The sequence below is a fragment of the Lolium perenne genome, chromosome 2, assembly GCF_019359855.2.
Source record: "Lolium perenne isolate Kyuss_39 chromosome 2, Kyuss_2.0, whole genome shotgun sequence".
Lineage (NCBI taxonomy): Eukaryota > Viridiplantae > Streptophyta > Magnoliopsida > Poales > Poaceae > Lolium > Lolium perenne.
In genome coordinates, this window is record NC_067245.2 from 306586645 (window position 1) to 306600275 (window position 13631).

The window sequence follows — 13631 nt, forward strand, 5'->3', positions numbered from 1 at the left end:
CACAAGAAATCTATAAGCAATGCTATGGGCAGCATAGCCAATAAAGACACAGTCCACGGTTTTTGGTCCAAGCTAGCTTTCGCTTCTTGTTGATTGGCGAATTCACTTTAGCCAAACAACCCCAAGTTCGTAGGTAGGAGAGTGTTGGTCTTTTCTTTTCACATTCCTCATATGGGGTAATCTCTTTATTCTTTGTTGGAATACGGTTTAGGACATGACACGAAGTCAATATAGCCTCCCCCACCATTCCTTGGAAAAACTCGAAACATCTAACATGGCGTTAACCACTGATTTACCCTCTAGCCTTAAGTACATCGTCTGCACCGAATCACTGGGAATGATTAAAGCCCCGGCTGGGGTCCGGGTAGCAGAACCAACAGAGGGCCAAGGAATCGAAGAACCATCGGTTGTCCGAGAGGACATACTCCAACTTATGGTTTAGGGCACATTACTCTTACCGCGGACAAACAGATGTCGAGGCAGCATCTCCCTTTCTCTCATTTCATCCTACCTGATGAATCGATCCTAAAATATCACCTTCAGCAGCTGTTACTCTCTTTTTCCAGATTCCAAAAGAAATTTACTTCAAGGATATTGTAACCACTGATTTACCCTCTAGCCTTAAGTACAACGTCTGCACCGAATCACTGGGAATGATTAAAGCCCCGGCTGGGGTCCGGGTAGCAGAACCAACAGAGGGCCAATGAATCGAAGAACCGTGCCTCCTGGTTATCTCAACATGAATGCAATTTTTATTTTCAATAAATATTGCACTATATCACCTTCTATGTCGAATAGGCCATGAACTAAAGATTGAGAAGAATCATTATGGGTGACTACATGAAGCGATCCACCTTTTTTCATTGATTTTAGGGGATGACCAAAGTTCTTCCACTTGCTTCTGCCACCCATATGAGCTTCACGATTGATATGAAAACCTTGGTGGCTACCTCGGGGTGAGGCAGGCGCACAAGGTTTGGTGAGGAGACCCCTCTTTTTACTGTCTTTAACCCAACCCCAAGTAACTTAAACGTGTGTCCGCGAGGGTTTACACCACTAGCTATGCTCTTGGAGAATCTTGACTCTTTCCTATTTCTCCCTTTTTCTTAATGTTGGAACATCTTATGTATCCTTACCAATGTCCACTCGTAAGGGTGCCCGAGCTCATGGTCTGTTGACACCCTTTTAAAATAGTATAAACATCCTAGGTGATTATTCCAAAAAAAAACATAACAAAACATAGGTTTTTCTTACCTACCAAGTAAATAAGTTAGTGCCATAATAGTTGTTTCTTCCAACCCTCAATCTAGGATGTGTTAAGTTTTATAAGACAAGATGTTTACTAATAGTAACTCCGACTTAATATATGGTTTATATGATGCAAATTCTTATTTTTGGGTATACATATGCTTGAGTAATGAGTATGAATCTAACGACATCACTTTATGTCACATCAATTTTATATGGATGTATGAATTAATTGTTGGTCAAATCTTTATCTTCACGAAACTAAATACATCATATAGTGAGGAATTAAGCATTGATAAATCCTAGAGATAATGTAGTAACGATTTATGTGCTAAATGCATCTTATGAGTTTGCCTAAACTCTCAAATTATTATGTGCACTGAAAATATTATGATTTTTTTTTGATTCAAAAGCTATCCCCTCCAAATATTTCCTACTTGTCGCATAATTCTTATCTTTGTTGGCTGATTCCGTCAGCCTCTTTATCTAGTAGACGGATCCACAACCGATTGAGGAGAGATGCCTTCTCTATTTTGTTAGGTTTCGGTCTCCTTTTGTCATTCATCTAGATAGTGGAGTAAACATCATGTTGGAATGATTGATTTTGGCTCTATCAGTGACAGTGTGGCCCCGAGGCATCGTCGCGGGGAAAGGTGAGGGTTGACTTCTCTAGATTGTATCTATCGAGCTATGAGGGAGAGTTATCAACCACAATGCTCCTTGGTTTATGGTGACCTTGTAGCCTCCTCAGTAAGTTCTCATGGTGGCCCTTCAATTTCGACATGGGGGTGGATCAAGTTTCCGCATCTTGTCCTGGTTTACGTTGTGTGCTACATTTATTATCATTGGTGTCTCACTTCTCTCTCACACTTGCAAAACTCCTAGGCTCTAGGGTTGTGGAGTAGGTGGGGCATCGAGGTTGTTTCAGGGTGTGCCATCGGCTAATGGAAGTCATAGACAGTGATGAATCTTCGTTGGGAGCGTTTGTAGTTTTATTTATTTTTTATTTTTGACAAGGGTCTTCTCGCAAGGCTCAGACTTGGTATGTATGGCTTCTAGACTTGGCAAAAGGTAGAGTAAAAAAAAAAACAATAACCGTCGAAAGCTGTGAATTCCATCCAAAATTACGAAATTACAAATCAACCCTCACTCAAAACACCCCGAAATCCGGAGGATATACCGACGCAAATATACTACTCGTAGAAGTCGAATCAAACGAGTCTACATAAACAACTCGTTGGTTATTTCTGTTCCTATCTGCAAGCCCCGCAACAAACCCCAAAACAAAAAACCAACACCAAAACTACCAAACCACTCCCAACCCGACCCAAAAACCCCAACCCTGATCATCCGATGGCGTCCGGCGAGGTCCCGGCGGCGGCACCCGCGGCGGCAGAGAAGATTCGCGTAGTCGGTGCGTGGGCCGGCCCCCTGGAGGTGGAATTGGGCGCCTGGACGGTGCCGATGCTGCGGGCGGAAGTGGCGCGGCGGGCCGGGGACGTGGAGCCCGAGCGCATCGGCCTCATCTTCGGCGGCCGCGTGCTCAAGGACGACCCCGCCACCTCGCTGCAGCAGGCCGGACTCAAGAGCAACTCCAAGGTGCTCTCCAACCTCGCCTCCCCCGATCGCGGCAAGGCCATCGCCGCCGAGGCCGCCGCAGCGGCGGCCGAGGAGGAGCACGCCGCTAGGCTCGTCAGGCTCTGGTGAGAATCGATTCGAGCTCTCGATCCTCTTCGTTAGAATCCCGATGGCCTTTTTGGATTTCGAGATTTCTGTTCCCCTGTTTCCGGCGGAAAAAATTTGCAGTCTTTGCAGCAGGATTTCACTTCCCTGTCTAAAATTGGGGACCCCGATGTTACTGTCCTGTTACAAATTCTCAACTGCGCAAGCATAAGCAAAATCCCACTGTCCCTGCTTAGGGCATTGACTCTCGTGGCAAGTCAAGTATACCCTAGTCAATAGGGTTTGCTTCCACAGGGAGGAGGCACATATTATTGTTAATTCGATCATGATTTACCCTTGACTAGCACAGTCTATTTCTCCGTAATCGACCACAATGTGCAGTTCGTGATTCGGAAAATTTAGTGATTCAGTAATCGAAGAAAATTAGGTGTACTACATAGAAGTATAGAACTCCTACTGAAGCTGAAGGGATCTTATTTAGTTGTGTTCCTTGATTGAATATGGGGATCGTGTGTACTGAGTTAGGGTTCAGCCCTAAGCTACCTCGAACGAATCCTGTAGGAACTGACATGTGTTTAACTCAATTTACCAATTTTATGGTTTGTAGGGAAGCTGCAAAATCATTGTCCCAAAGGCATTCAGATGGTTCCTTCCCTGAAGAAGATTTCAATCTAGATCTCGAGGATCAGAGTGGGCAGAAAGTGATGTTTGGATCTACAGATGATATCAAGTAATATATTAAGCTAATAATTGGGGCTTTTGCTGTATTGTTTATGCTAATTAACTCATCTTGTATGACCCTATTATCTCTAGGGCTCTGAAGATGGCTCTAATGCTTCACCAAAAAGCCAAAATTCTTATCAAGAAGGACAATTATAAGGAGGCACTGGATGTGTTGATGATGGCTGAGGTATGCTTCCTTATGTGATTTTTTCCTAGTGTACGAATCATGTGAAGCTTCCAAATAGCTGTATATTGACTGATCCTTCTGTTGTGTGTTTACCAGGAAGCCTTTTCCCTTTGTGACCCTAAACTCATTGAGGTAACTTGAACCATGAGATTATCTGTTACCTGTGTCAAACAGAGTGCTGCAACTATTTTTCTTACACTCCATTCGTCATTCTGCAGAGAGTTGATAATGTGCCAATGCTTCAACTGGATATAGTCTGGTGTTACTTTATGCTTCGTGATGTATCACGGTTAGAAGTTGCAGGGGCTCGCCTAAATAAAGCGAGGTTAGGATTTGAACGTTCCCATGGTAAAGATTCAACTCGCTTCAGGTTACTCCAGGCTGCTCGTCATGCAGATCTCGCTATGTAAGACTATGTCTTTACCTCTCTCTTTTACTATACGGTTGTTTGGAGAGATAGTGGGTATTTTGATTGAGAAATTGAGGACTAATTGGTACACGTAGCAAGAAAAAAGAACTGAATAGTTACAGGAGGCGCTCACAGTAAAATCAACTGGCGATTCCCGCAATGTGTCATTCTGGATGTGATGTACATCTCTGTTTGATCTTTGTGGATTTTTCATTAACAAAAGCTTTACTCTTATAACATGTTCTAGTGGTGGCTCTCCAAGAGTTAGACCTGTTGAGCATTCTAGCTTTGACTTCCATTGTTTCCTGATGTATGAAATCTTTTCCCTGTATTATAGCTATGTAAGGCTGGAGCTGTTGGAAGGAGTGGTAGCATATTATAATGGCCATACTGAAAAGGCACGTGACTCTCTCAGCTCGGCACAATCTAAATTCATGCAGGTATATATGCTGGCTGTCATTATTTTCTAGCTTATTGTATAGTACTCTGGACCTTAACCTTAGTACCACAGCATGAGCTGTTCCTAAATGTTAGATTTTTTTTTGCTAAATACGCGTCATCTTAGCTGCAAGTACCAGATGAAGCTATGACTATGTTAATGGAAATGGGCTACGAGGAACGCTCTTCAAAAAGAGCACTAAAGATGACTGGCTATGATATTCAAGCTTCTGTCGCTCTCTTATGTGAGGAGCGTGAAAAGAAAATTCTTAGAAGGAAGCAGGACCAAGAGACGCAAAGAGAGATCTTGTAAGCTTCTCATCAAGAGGCTTTGTTTCTCTTCTATGTATCCTTTTCCTTGTTAGCTGATTTGTGCACACTTTGTTTGTTGTTATCCTAGGGAACAAATGAAATATGGTAAAACTCCCATGAACAAGGGAGTTGATATGCAGAAGTTGAAAAGCTTGACTACTATTGGGTAAGAGTGTTTTGATCTTATTATATTAATTGGAAGTATTTTATTACTCCCCTACATCACATAATATAAGAGGTTATTACAACCAATCTAGGAGCATATTGGTTGTAATAACAATGACATCCTATATTATGAGATGGGGGGAGTACTAGATGTGGATTATACCATGAAATCCTGATAGTCTAACATTTGTAGAATCAGATACCTGATGACCAGTCTGGCTTTATTACACTGTGCTTTGGGATCAATGTTCAGTTTCACACTAGGTTGTACAGACTCTTTACCCTTTCCAGTGAAAGGATTCAAGCCCAAAGTAGAGACTCACAGTCAGCTAGTACTATGTAAAAATAATAAAATAATTCTTTTAATATGCCACCACAAGTTCACAATCCAAAGTTTTGTTTACCACATTGTCAAAAACTCATCTTAAATTAATTCACAATCAGCTTAACAAAATATTTCTTAGAGACAAATGTTAGTGATGAAGAAATACTTATAAGTTATGATTTTTTTACTTTTTTTTGTAGGAGTGCAATTTTAGAATGAGTGTAAACCTACCAATTTTGGGCAAACAAAAAGTAAATGCACCAGGGCCTTAAAACTACTAGAGATAGTAATTTTGTGTAGCACATAAATAGATTTATTTTGCACCAATTTTTGCAGATTCACACGAAATCCAACAATACACACGAATACATTTTGTCAGAACTTTTGAAAGCATGGAAGTGAGCATTCTTAACAGTGACCCATTTTATGAACCAATCTTTGGAAACTAGTCTGGGACACCTATTATGAGCAACCCACGCATTACTATCATTTAGAGGAGTATAGTTCAGTATCTCTTTAGTTGTCTTGTGGAGATGGCGTTACAGAAAACTTTATATGATGATTCATGAGAAGTCTGCTCTTGACATGATATTTCATTTTGTTGTGTTTGTGGGAATCGAGGAAATAAAGAAACAAATGTATATTTACCTCCCTGTTAAACGTTAGATTTATAAGCAAAATAAATTGTAGCCACTTGTGCATGGCGGCAGCAAAACTATATTATATTACCACATTTGTTATGATATTTGTTCTATTTGTAACTGGTTAGTTTGTTTCAATTTTCAAGGTTTGAGAAGTATCTTGCTGCAGAGGCACTCCGCATAAATGAAAATGATGCTGAAAAAGCATTAGATCTTTTGACAGATCCTGAGAAGAACTGTGTCCTACAAGTATGTGTTATTTTCTTACTCCTATCCTAGAAAAATGCTCTGCAGTTGTTAACACATATATTTTCATTTTCACTGTAGAGTAAAATTCAGTCAAGGAGGAAACGACCATCTCATGGTACGTATGGATTGAAGTCATTCGTTGTTGCTCTTTGAAATTGTGTGGCTGCAAAACAATGGACTTACACCCCACTTTGTTCCCTTTTTCCTGTTAGTCTTGGGTGCAGGATCATCAAGAGCAAGGGCTGCTGCCGCTGTGACTGCTTCGGGGGTGGTTAACCCCCCGCCACTTGTCCCAGATTTGAATGCTACTGAAGGGGATCAGGAACAGCTAGTGAATAATGAAGAAGATTTGAACGTTGCTGATGGCCATCAGGAGCAGTTAGTGAATAATGAAGAAGCTGTGAACAACAATGGAGAAGCTGGGAACCATGATGAAGCGATGATCGATGAAGCAGATGTGAACGAGGAAGAAGCAAGTGCAAGCCATGATGAACGTCCAAACCGTGATGTAGTGATGGAAAATGAGCTCGCCAACGAGCTGACCGGGGATGCCCTGGATGACTATGACATTGATGTTGGCAACGAAGGGCAGGCTATAGCAGAGTACTTGAGCTTGCTGGAGTCTGCTGCTAGCTCTTGATGTGCAAATATATGCATCTTGAAACTTAAAAGCTAAAGGTGTGAGATCATAGCGTAGCCTCAAACTGAGAGTTTGATTACTTGGTAGAAGTTCACTTTGTACATATGAATGTGGATGCTACTTTTGTGAGTGACACCCGGAAACTCATAACCTTAGTGGTGGAAGGAATTTCTCATCACAGCTCATTATTTTGTGTGCGAGTTCTCCTGTGCATATTAAATCTGTAGAAAATTTTAGGGATGAATGCCACTGCATATTTTTCATGGGTTGCAAAATGCTACACCCATCCTTTGTTATCTCTAGTTGGCAAATGAGATTTTCCGAACTACATTCTTTGCTGGGAGTATTCGTTTCAGATTCGTGGAGTAGTGGCGAGGCTCTCGGTAGGGCGAGGTCGGGCCGCCGCCCTACCTCAATTCTGGGCGATTTCTCGAGTATGTATACGTATTTTGATCTAGCTCGTTTGATTATGAGTAAAGGAAATAAAAAAAAACCCTAAAATAGCTGCTGGGCCGTGTTGCGTCGCCTAGGCTGCCCTTCATCGGCTGAACGGTGGCGTGCAGGCGAGCTGCGACTGGCCAGGCGGCGGGCGGGACGCTTCTCATTTAGTCATGTTCTCTCGTCCTTCTGGTATTGTATTTTATTCATTCTCTTGCGATAACCACTCAGTTTGAAACTTGGGATCTTGTGGTGTTTAGCTGACAATGTAAATCTTTCTCTTATCTGCACATAAGGGCCAAGGGTGGGGTAGATGCGTTTAGTCCATTATGTTATAAGGTTCCGTGCTTAGATCGAAGTTGCTTAAGAAAAATATTACATGAGTTCTTTCAGTAGCGAGTGACGAGTGTGTAGTATGTTATCGCATAAATAGCTGAAATACATGCTATATTGTCAACTGAACATGTGAGGCAACTACTAAATTTATTTTGTTTCATTTACCATCTCCTAACGCATCTTATAGCTTAGAAGAAAAGGTGTGCGTCTCAGACTAAAATTTCAGATTCGAAGTCTTTTTTTTTGCATCAACTGTTTTTATGTGTTAGAGTTCGCCCGACCTTAAAAAAATCGTCCTTCGCCATGGAAGTTTTCGTACCACATTCCTCACAACTTTTGAAACCGTATCTGTATTGCAACCATCAGTAAGAGAACGAGCAATGTGTTCTTGTTTGAAGAATGGCATAAAACATTTGGATAAATAGTTCGAGATAGTTGTACAACGTACCACTTAATGCTCTAGTTGGCAGATTTTTTGGATCCACGTTCTCTGTTGTCAATATATGTTTATGTGGAGAAAATACCTCTCCAACTCCTGTGTGTTTTCTAGATTCTGCTCTATGGGCTGACATGATTCATATCAAAGATATTTATGCTTTATATAAAAAATATTTATATCAATGGCAGGAAAATGGCTGTGTGAAATGAAAAAAGAACTCATTTCTGGGGTGACTCCTGTTGTGGGTTTACACCTCCCAAGGACAATTTTCAAGATCTTTTTGATATTTGTAATGAGCAAGGTCGTCTGTTGCTGATGCAGCTTCCAGAGACTGGAATTTTACTTTCAGAAGAAGATTGTCTACTGATCCAGATGAATGGTTTGCATAGAATTCCGAGCTCCATTCATCTAAATTCAAATCCAGATAAACTTGTGTGGAGATGGACTAAAGATGGGGCTTTCTCTGTGAGATCCCTATACAAACAACTTTGCAGCAATTGAGTAGACATATCCTTTAGGCACCTGCGGAAAGCTAAAATCCCTCTAAAAATCAAAATCTGGCTCTGGCTGATTTAACATAATGCCATTGTCACTAAAGATAACATGGTGAGAAGAAACTGGTCGAGAAACACGAAATGCCAATTTCGTAACGATTCACTTGTGATGCAGCTAAGTACGTATGGAGCTGCTGTGTGGCCAAATCCATTGGTGCAACAGATAGACCTGCCTCCTCCCAGTTCTTTTGGTGGTTCCCTCAACATATCCCTGCGCAACGTCCAGATTGTCGGCATACCTGCTATCTGTTGGGCAATCTGGAAAACGCGCAACAAAGCTTGGTTCGATGGGAAGCTTATCAAATCCCATATTGATCTAATCTGCTACTTTGTTGTGTTTATAAAATATTGGGCAGCTTTAAATAATGATGCAGATCAGGTTGCACTTCGAGCTGGCGCAGAATCACTTGCTACTGTTGCCATGGCGGTGCGTGAGACACGTCCTCCTCTAGTCCTGGTACCTCAACGGATCGATCTACACGCGACAACTGATCGCTCTCTCCGCAAGATGAAGTGTTTGTTTTGAGTTTTGCTTTGTTATCTCCTGTTCGTGAACTTCTAGCTTCTGCCTCTAGTTTTAGCTTCCTGAACTCTTTGTGGTGGAAGTCATGTACGCTAGCAGTAGGCGGTGTTTTTTTCTTTCCTTGTTCTTTTTCTTTGCACCTAGGATGCTTGTGTGGTTGCCTTTCCGTTATGCTAAGTCATGGAAACCGATCCCGCTAAAGTGGTTTTCGTGTGAAAAAAAATGTTCAGATTCATGTTTTTGTACGACACAAATTCGCCATGACTTTGGAGATCATAGTGCAAAACCATGAGTAAAAATGGCATTACATTTGGATAAATAGTTACACAACGTACAATGACAGTTTCCATAGGATCTGGATATACAAATCTTACAAGATGGATATCAAACCAAATGTTGGGAATGGTAATAAATAAAATAAATGTACTAAATGAACAACCCGGAAGCAAGTGGCTTCATCGACCAAACAACCTTAATACTGTAGTTTCAAACTTGTGGGTGGCTTGACTATGCAGTGGATGCATGCGTAGGTATGTGGGGTGGGATGGCTTAGGCGCATTTGTAGCCCGGCGGGACGGCGCAGCCGCAGTCGTTGACGAGCAGGCTGAGCGCGAGCGGCACGTAGAGTGAGAGGTCGAGCACCTTGGCCTTGATGGCGGTGCAGAGGCACGCCGCGGCGGTGAGGCCGGCGACGCCCTGCACGAGCGCGCAGCACTTGACCTTGCTGTCGCCGATGTGCACCTCGTTTCCGAGAATGCTGAGGCACACGCCCAGCTTCAACGTGTCGATGGGGCAGGTGTCGGAGGACGGCGTGGGGCTAGGGGTGGGCGTGGGCGGAGTCGGCGCGGGCGTCGGGGGAGACGGCGTGGGCGTCGGGGGAGAAGGCGGGCAGGCCTTGCGTCCGCCGTGGCGCTTGGGAGAGGGGCTCCCGCCGCCGATGATGGGAGCGACGATGCCCACGATGCCGCCGACTGTGGGGACGGCACCGCCGACGGTGCCGACGACCGGAGAGACGGTACCGACGACGCCGCCGACTGTAGGGACGGCACCGCCGACGGTGCCTACGACCGGAGAGACCATGCCGCCAACGGCGCCCACGACAGGAGTCACCATGCCGCCGACTTTGCCGACGACCGGAGATGCAACGCCGCCTACGGTAGGGACGGCTCCGGTAACGGTGCCGACAACCGGAGAGGCGACGCCGCCGACTGTAGGGACGGCGCCGCCGACGACAGGGGTGACGGTGCCAACAACGCCGCCGACAGACGGGATGGTGGTGCCGGTGCCGCCGGACGGGGTGGTGCACGAGGCGGAGCCGCACGCCAGCACCATGGGGGAGGAGAACGCGAGCATGGCGAGCACCAGCAGCGCTGAGACCTTGGTGGACTCCATTGCTTCGAGCTTACTACGTGAGTCCGCTACGTGCTGTGCTGTGTTCTGTGGCAGGAGGTCTCCGATCTAGCGTGTTATATAGGCGGGCGAGCTCGGGGGCTTGGCCTACTGGCATGTGATGCGGGCATGGGTATCATTGCGCGCGCGCCATTGGTGTGCGGTGGCAATGGCACGCGGCCGGCCGGTCACGTGGAGGCGCTGAGACGGTGGGGGGAGGCCATTGCTGGCCGCCTTGGCGCGACGCCGAAGCCGCCAAAATAGGCGCGGCGGCGTGTGACTCGCGCTTGGCAGCGTCCGCCGGGAGAGAATGATTGCGGTGCTAGCTGCTAGCGCGACGCGACGATCCCCTACCTTAGCTGCTTCCTGGATTGGCCTAGAATTAGGGGCTAGATATGTGTGGTGTAGTACTACGAGTGTAATCTCGGTACTGTGTTCGTCTTAGCGGCTTGGTTCAGTTCAACCTGTCTGTCTTTTCAGCAGGAACAAGGCAGCAGAAACGTCGGGTGAAATTGAACCGCACATGAAAAAAATCGTGGTTTCGTTGCAGTTGAGAGCGGAGCGGGAGTAGCTTACGAAATCATCCTTCTGATCCAATCCTGCGTGTGCATCGATGAGAATATCGTGACATGCCTTGCTAACATGCAGAGTTTGCCAGTTGGGCGCCCATGTCTGCTTCAGAAAGAAAAGCTGTATCTCTTCAGTGTTACGTTTGGAGCTGTCCGATAGTCCAATCATCTCGATCTCGACTCTAGCCTCTAGCTGATGCAATCGAGGACGTTCAGTTCTGAGGATATGCTGCATAACTTCAATCCCAATGCTTCTCCGTCACTTCATACCTTCAGGTATATACTGTTGTCTGATAGCCACAGCCTCACAGGCACAATCAGAGATCTCGACATTCAGGTACCGGCGAGTTATCAAGGGAAAGGCTAATGCATGTCATCTTTTGGATATGCAATTCATATCGCGTACCACAGCTACTTTTATCCGTGAGATGAGATGTCTCCCTTAGAGCGTGTTTGGATACTCGTGAAGTTGTTTCTGGCTTCTACGGATGCAAAAATCAGCAGTATGGTTGCGAACCGTTATTCACAGTCTCTGGCCTGTCCTCCGAAGAAAGCTCGGTTCCACCGTTCTCGCTAGGACAGGCGTTGGCATGCACACAAAGAGGGAAGTCGTTCGCGGGGGAGAAGGATGGAGATGGTGGCAATAGGAAAATTGACTCCGCATTTACGCACAAAAAGTAGCCTCACCGTTCTCTTAGTCGCCCCCCACCACTGTAGTTTGCATTCTGGCATTTTCTCTCGTGCAGTAAAGACGGTGGTGGCGACGATTTAGATCCAGCCAGCCACTGCTCCACCTTAGCAGACGGCGGGTCTTCTAGATTTGCGGCACCAGCAAATCCTCTTTGTCTCCAGCAATCTCTTTTCCCGTCGTCTCCGTCTGTAAGCACATATAACCCACTCGCGCCCCCATCTTTAATTATGTATCTCCTTTAATATGTTCAAACTTCAGGCCGATTAAGCTATTACTTATGCGGAATGAAGTATTTAGGTCGAGCATTTGAAGCTTTTTATTTAATGTGACCGCTCTCATAGCTGCGATTTAGGCCTGGATGCTTCTCATCCGCCAGAGAGCGCGTCGGAAATCACAACTATAGATCCTCCATCACCTATGGTCCAATGTTTGAGCGCGACATAGAACGGATAACCAATCTGAACTACATCTACAATAACAACGATGTAGAAACTATCAACATGGTTAGGATGAGGATAGCCACATTTAACCACATTGTGCATAATTTACGGGAAAGGGGTTGCTTCAAGATACCATCAACACCTATATTGGGAAGCAAGTGGTAATGTTCCTCCATGTTCTTGGACATAACCAAACATTTTGAGTGATTCACAACACATGGAAGAGGTCAACTGAGACAATATTTTGTTACTTTAGGCAAGTCATGTATGCTATCAGAGAGCTCCGAGGAGAGATGATGAAGCCGACATTTGCTCGCATCCCACAAAATCAAGGATATCTACCAATGGTTTCCATATTTTGAGGTGAGCAATTCTGTCTTGTTGTGGAATGCAAGGTTGTATTGCAGTGATGCCTAATAATTCTTCATGTTCATGTTAAGATTGTGTTGGGGCGATCGACAATACTTATGTGACTGCTAGAGTGCCAGGAAATTTGGCTCATGTATACAAGGGGAGAAAGCAGTACACCAGTTAAAATATGTTTGACGTTATTGACTTTGCTATGAAATTCACATGTGTGTTAGCTGGATGGGAAGGATCAACTCATAATGCATCCATTCTTGCTGATAGCTTGGAGAGACCACATGGCCACAAATTCACCAAGGGTAAGTTCTACCTAGCTGTTGCTAGATATGCTTATCACCCTGGAAATCTCCCACCCTTCAGGTCAATAAGGTACCATCTGAATGAGTTCCCTGCAAAGTTCTTCCCCAAGAATGCCCATGAACTTTTCAATCTGAGACACTTTAGCCTTAGAGTGACGATCAAGAGGGCATTCAATTCCTCGATCAGATGTCATTCCATCTTTTCCCCACACAAGTTAAGCTAGTTCTTGCATGTTGCATTTTGCACAACCGGGTTTTGGGGTGGGGTGTTGAAGAGTTCTTCTCGGATGAGAATGATGTGAGGATTGGCGATTTTGATGCTGGCCATGGTGTCGGTGCTACTGATAACGAATCCTGGAAGAACAAGAGGCAGAAGTGGGTTGACGCTATGTGGGCTAACAAAGACAACATTAGGATCTGAAGAGGAGGAAGTGAATAACTAAATAATAGAATTTGAAAGTGCATGGAGCCCCCATGTGTGGTTTTGCTAATTAATGATAATTCCTATGGACTAATGTCTGCATTGAGTTACAATTGTAGGATTATCCATAGGCAATGCTTGAACCA

General features: G+C 44.5%; 2 protein-coding genes across 2 annotated transcripts; one reads left to right on the forward strand and one right to left on the reverse strand.

Annotated features, from left to right (window-relative positions):
• The first annotated feature begins 2492 nt into the window (after window positions 1–2492).
• Window positions 2493–7205, forward strand: LOC127336926 (uncharacterized). Its single transcript, XM_051363794.2, has 11 exons — window positions 2493–2951; window positions 3539–3661; window positions 3745–3841; window positions 3938–3973; window positions 4060–4247; window positions 4588–4690; window positions 4816–4997; window positions 5089–5166; window positions 6278–6380; window positions 6459–6495; window positions 6593–7205. Exons 1-11 carry the CDS (start codon window positions 2602–2604, stop codon window positions 7018–7020), a joined length of 1725 nt encoding a protein of 574 aa, XP_051219754.1. The 5' UTR covers window positions 2493–2601; the 3' UTR covers window positions 7021–7205.
• A 2394-nt stretch (window positions 7206–9599) lies between these two features.
• LOC127336925 (uncharacterized) lies at window positions 9600–10761 on the reverse strand. The gene has a single exon (XM_051363793.2). The coding sequence runs from the start codon at window positions 10700–10702 to the stop codon at window positions 9860–9862; it is 843 nt and encodes a 280-aa protein (XP_051219753.1). The 5' UTR covers window positions 10703–10761; the 3' UTR covers window positions 9600–9859.
• Between the last annotated feature and the right edge of the window lie 2870 nt (window positions 10762–13631).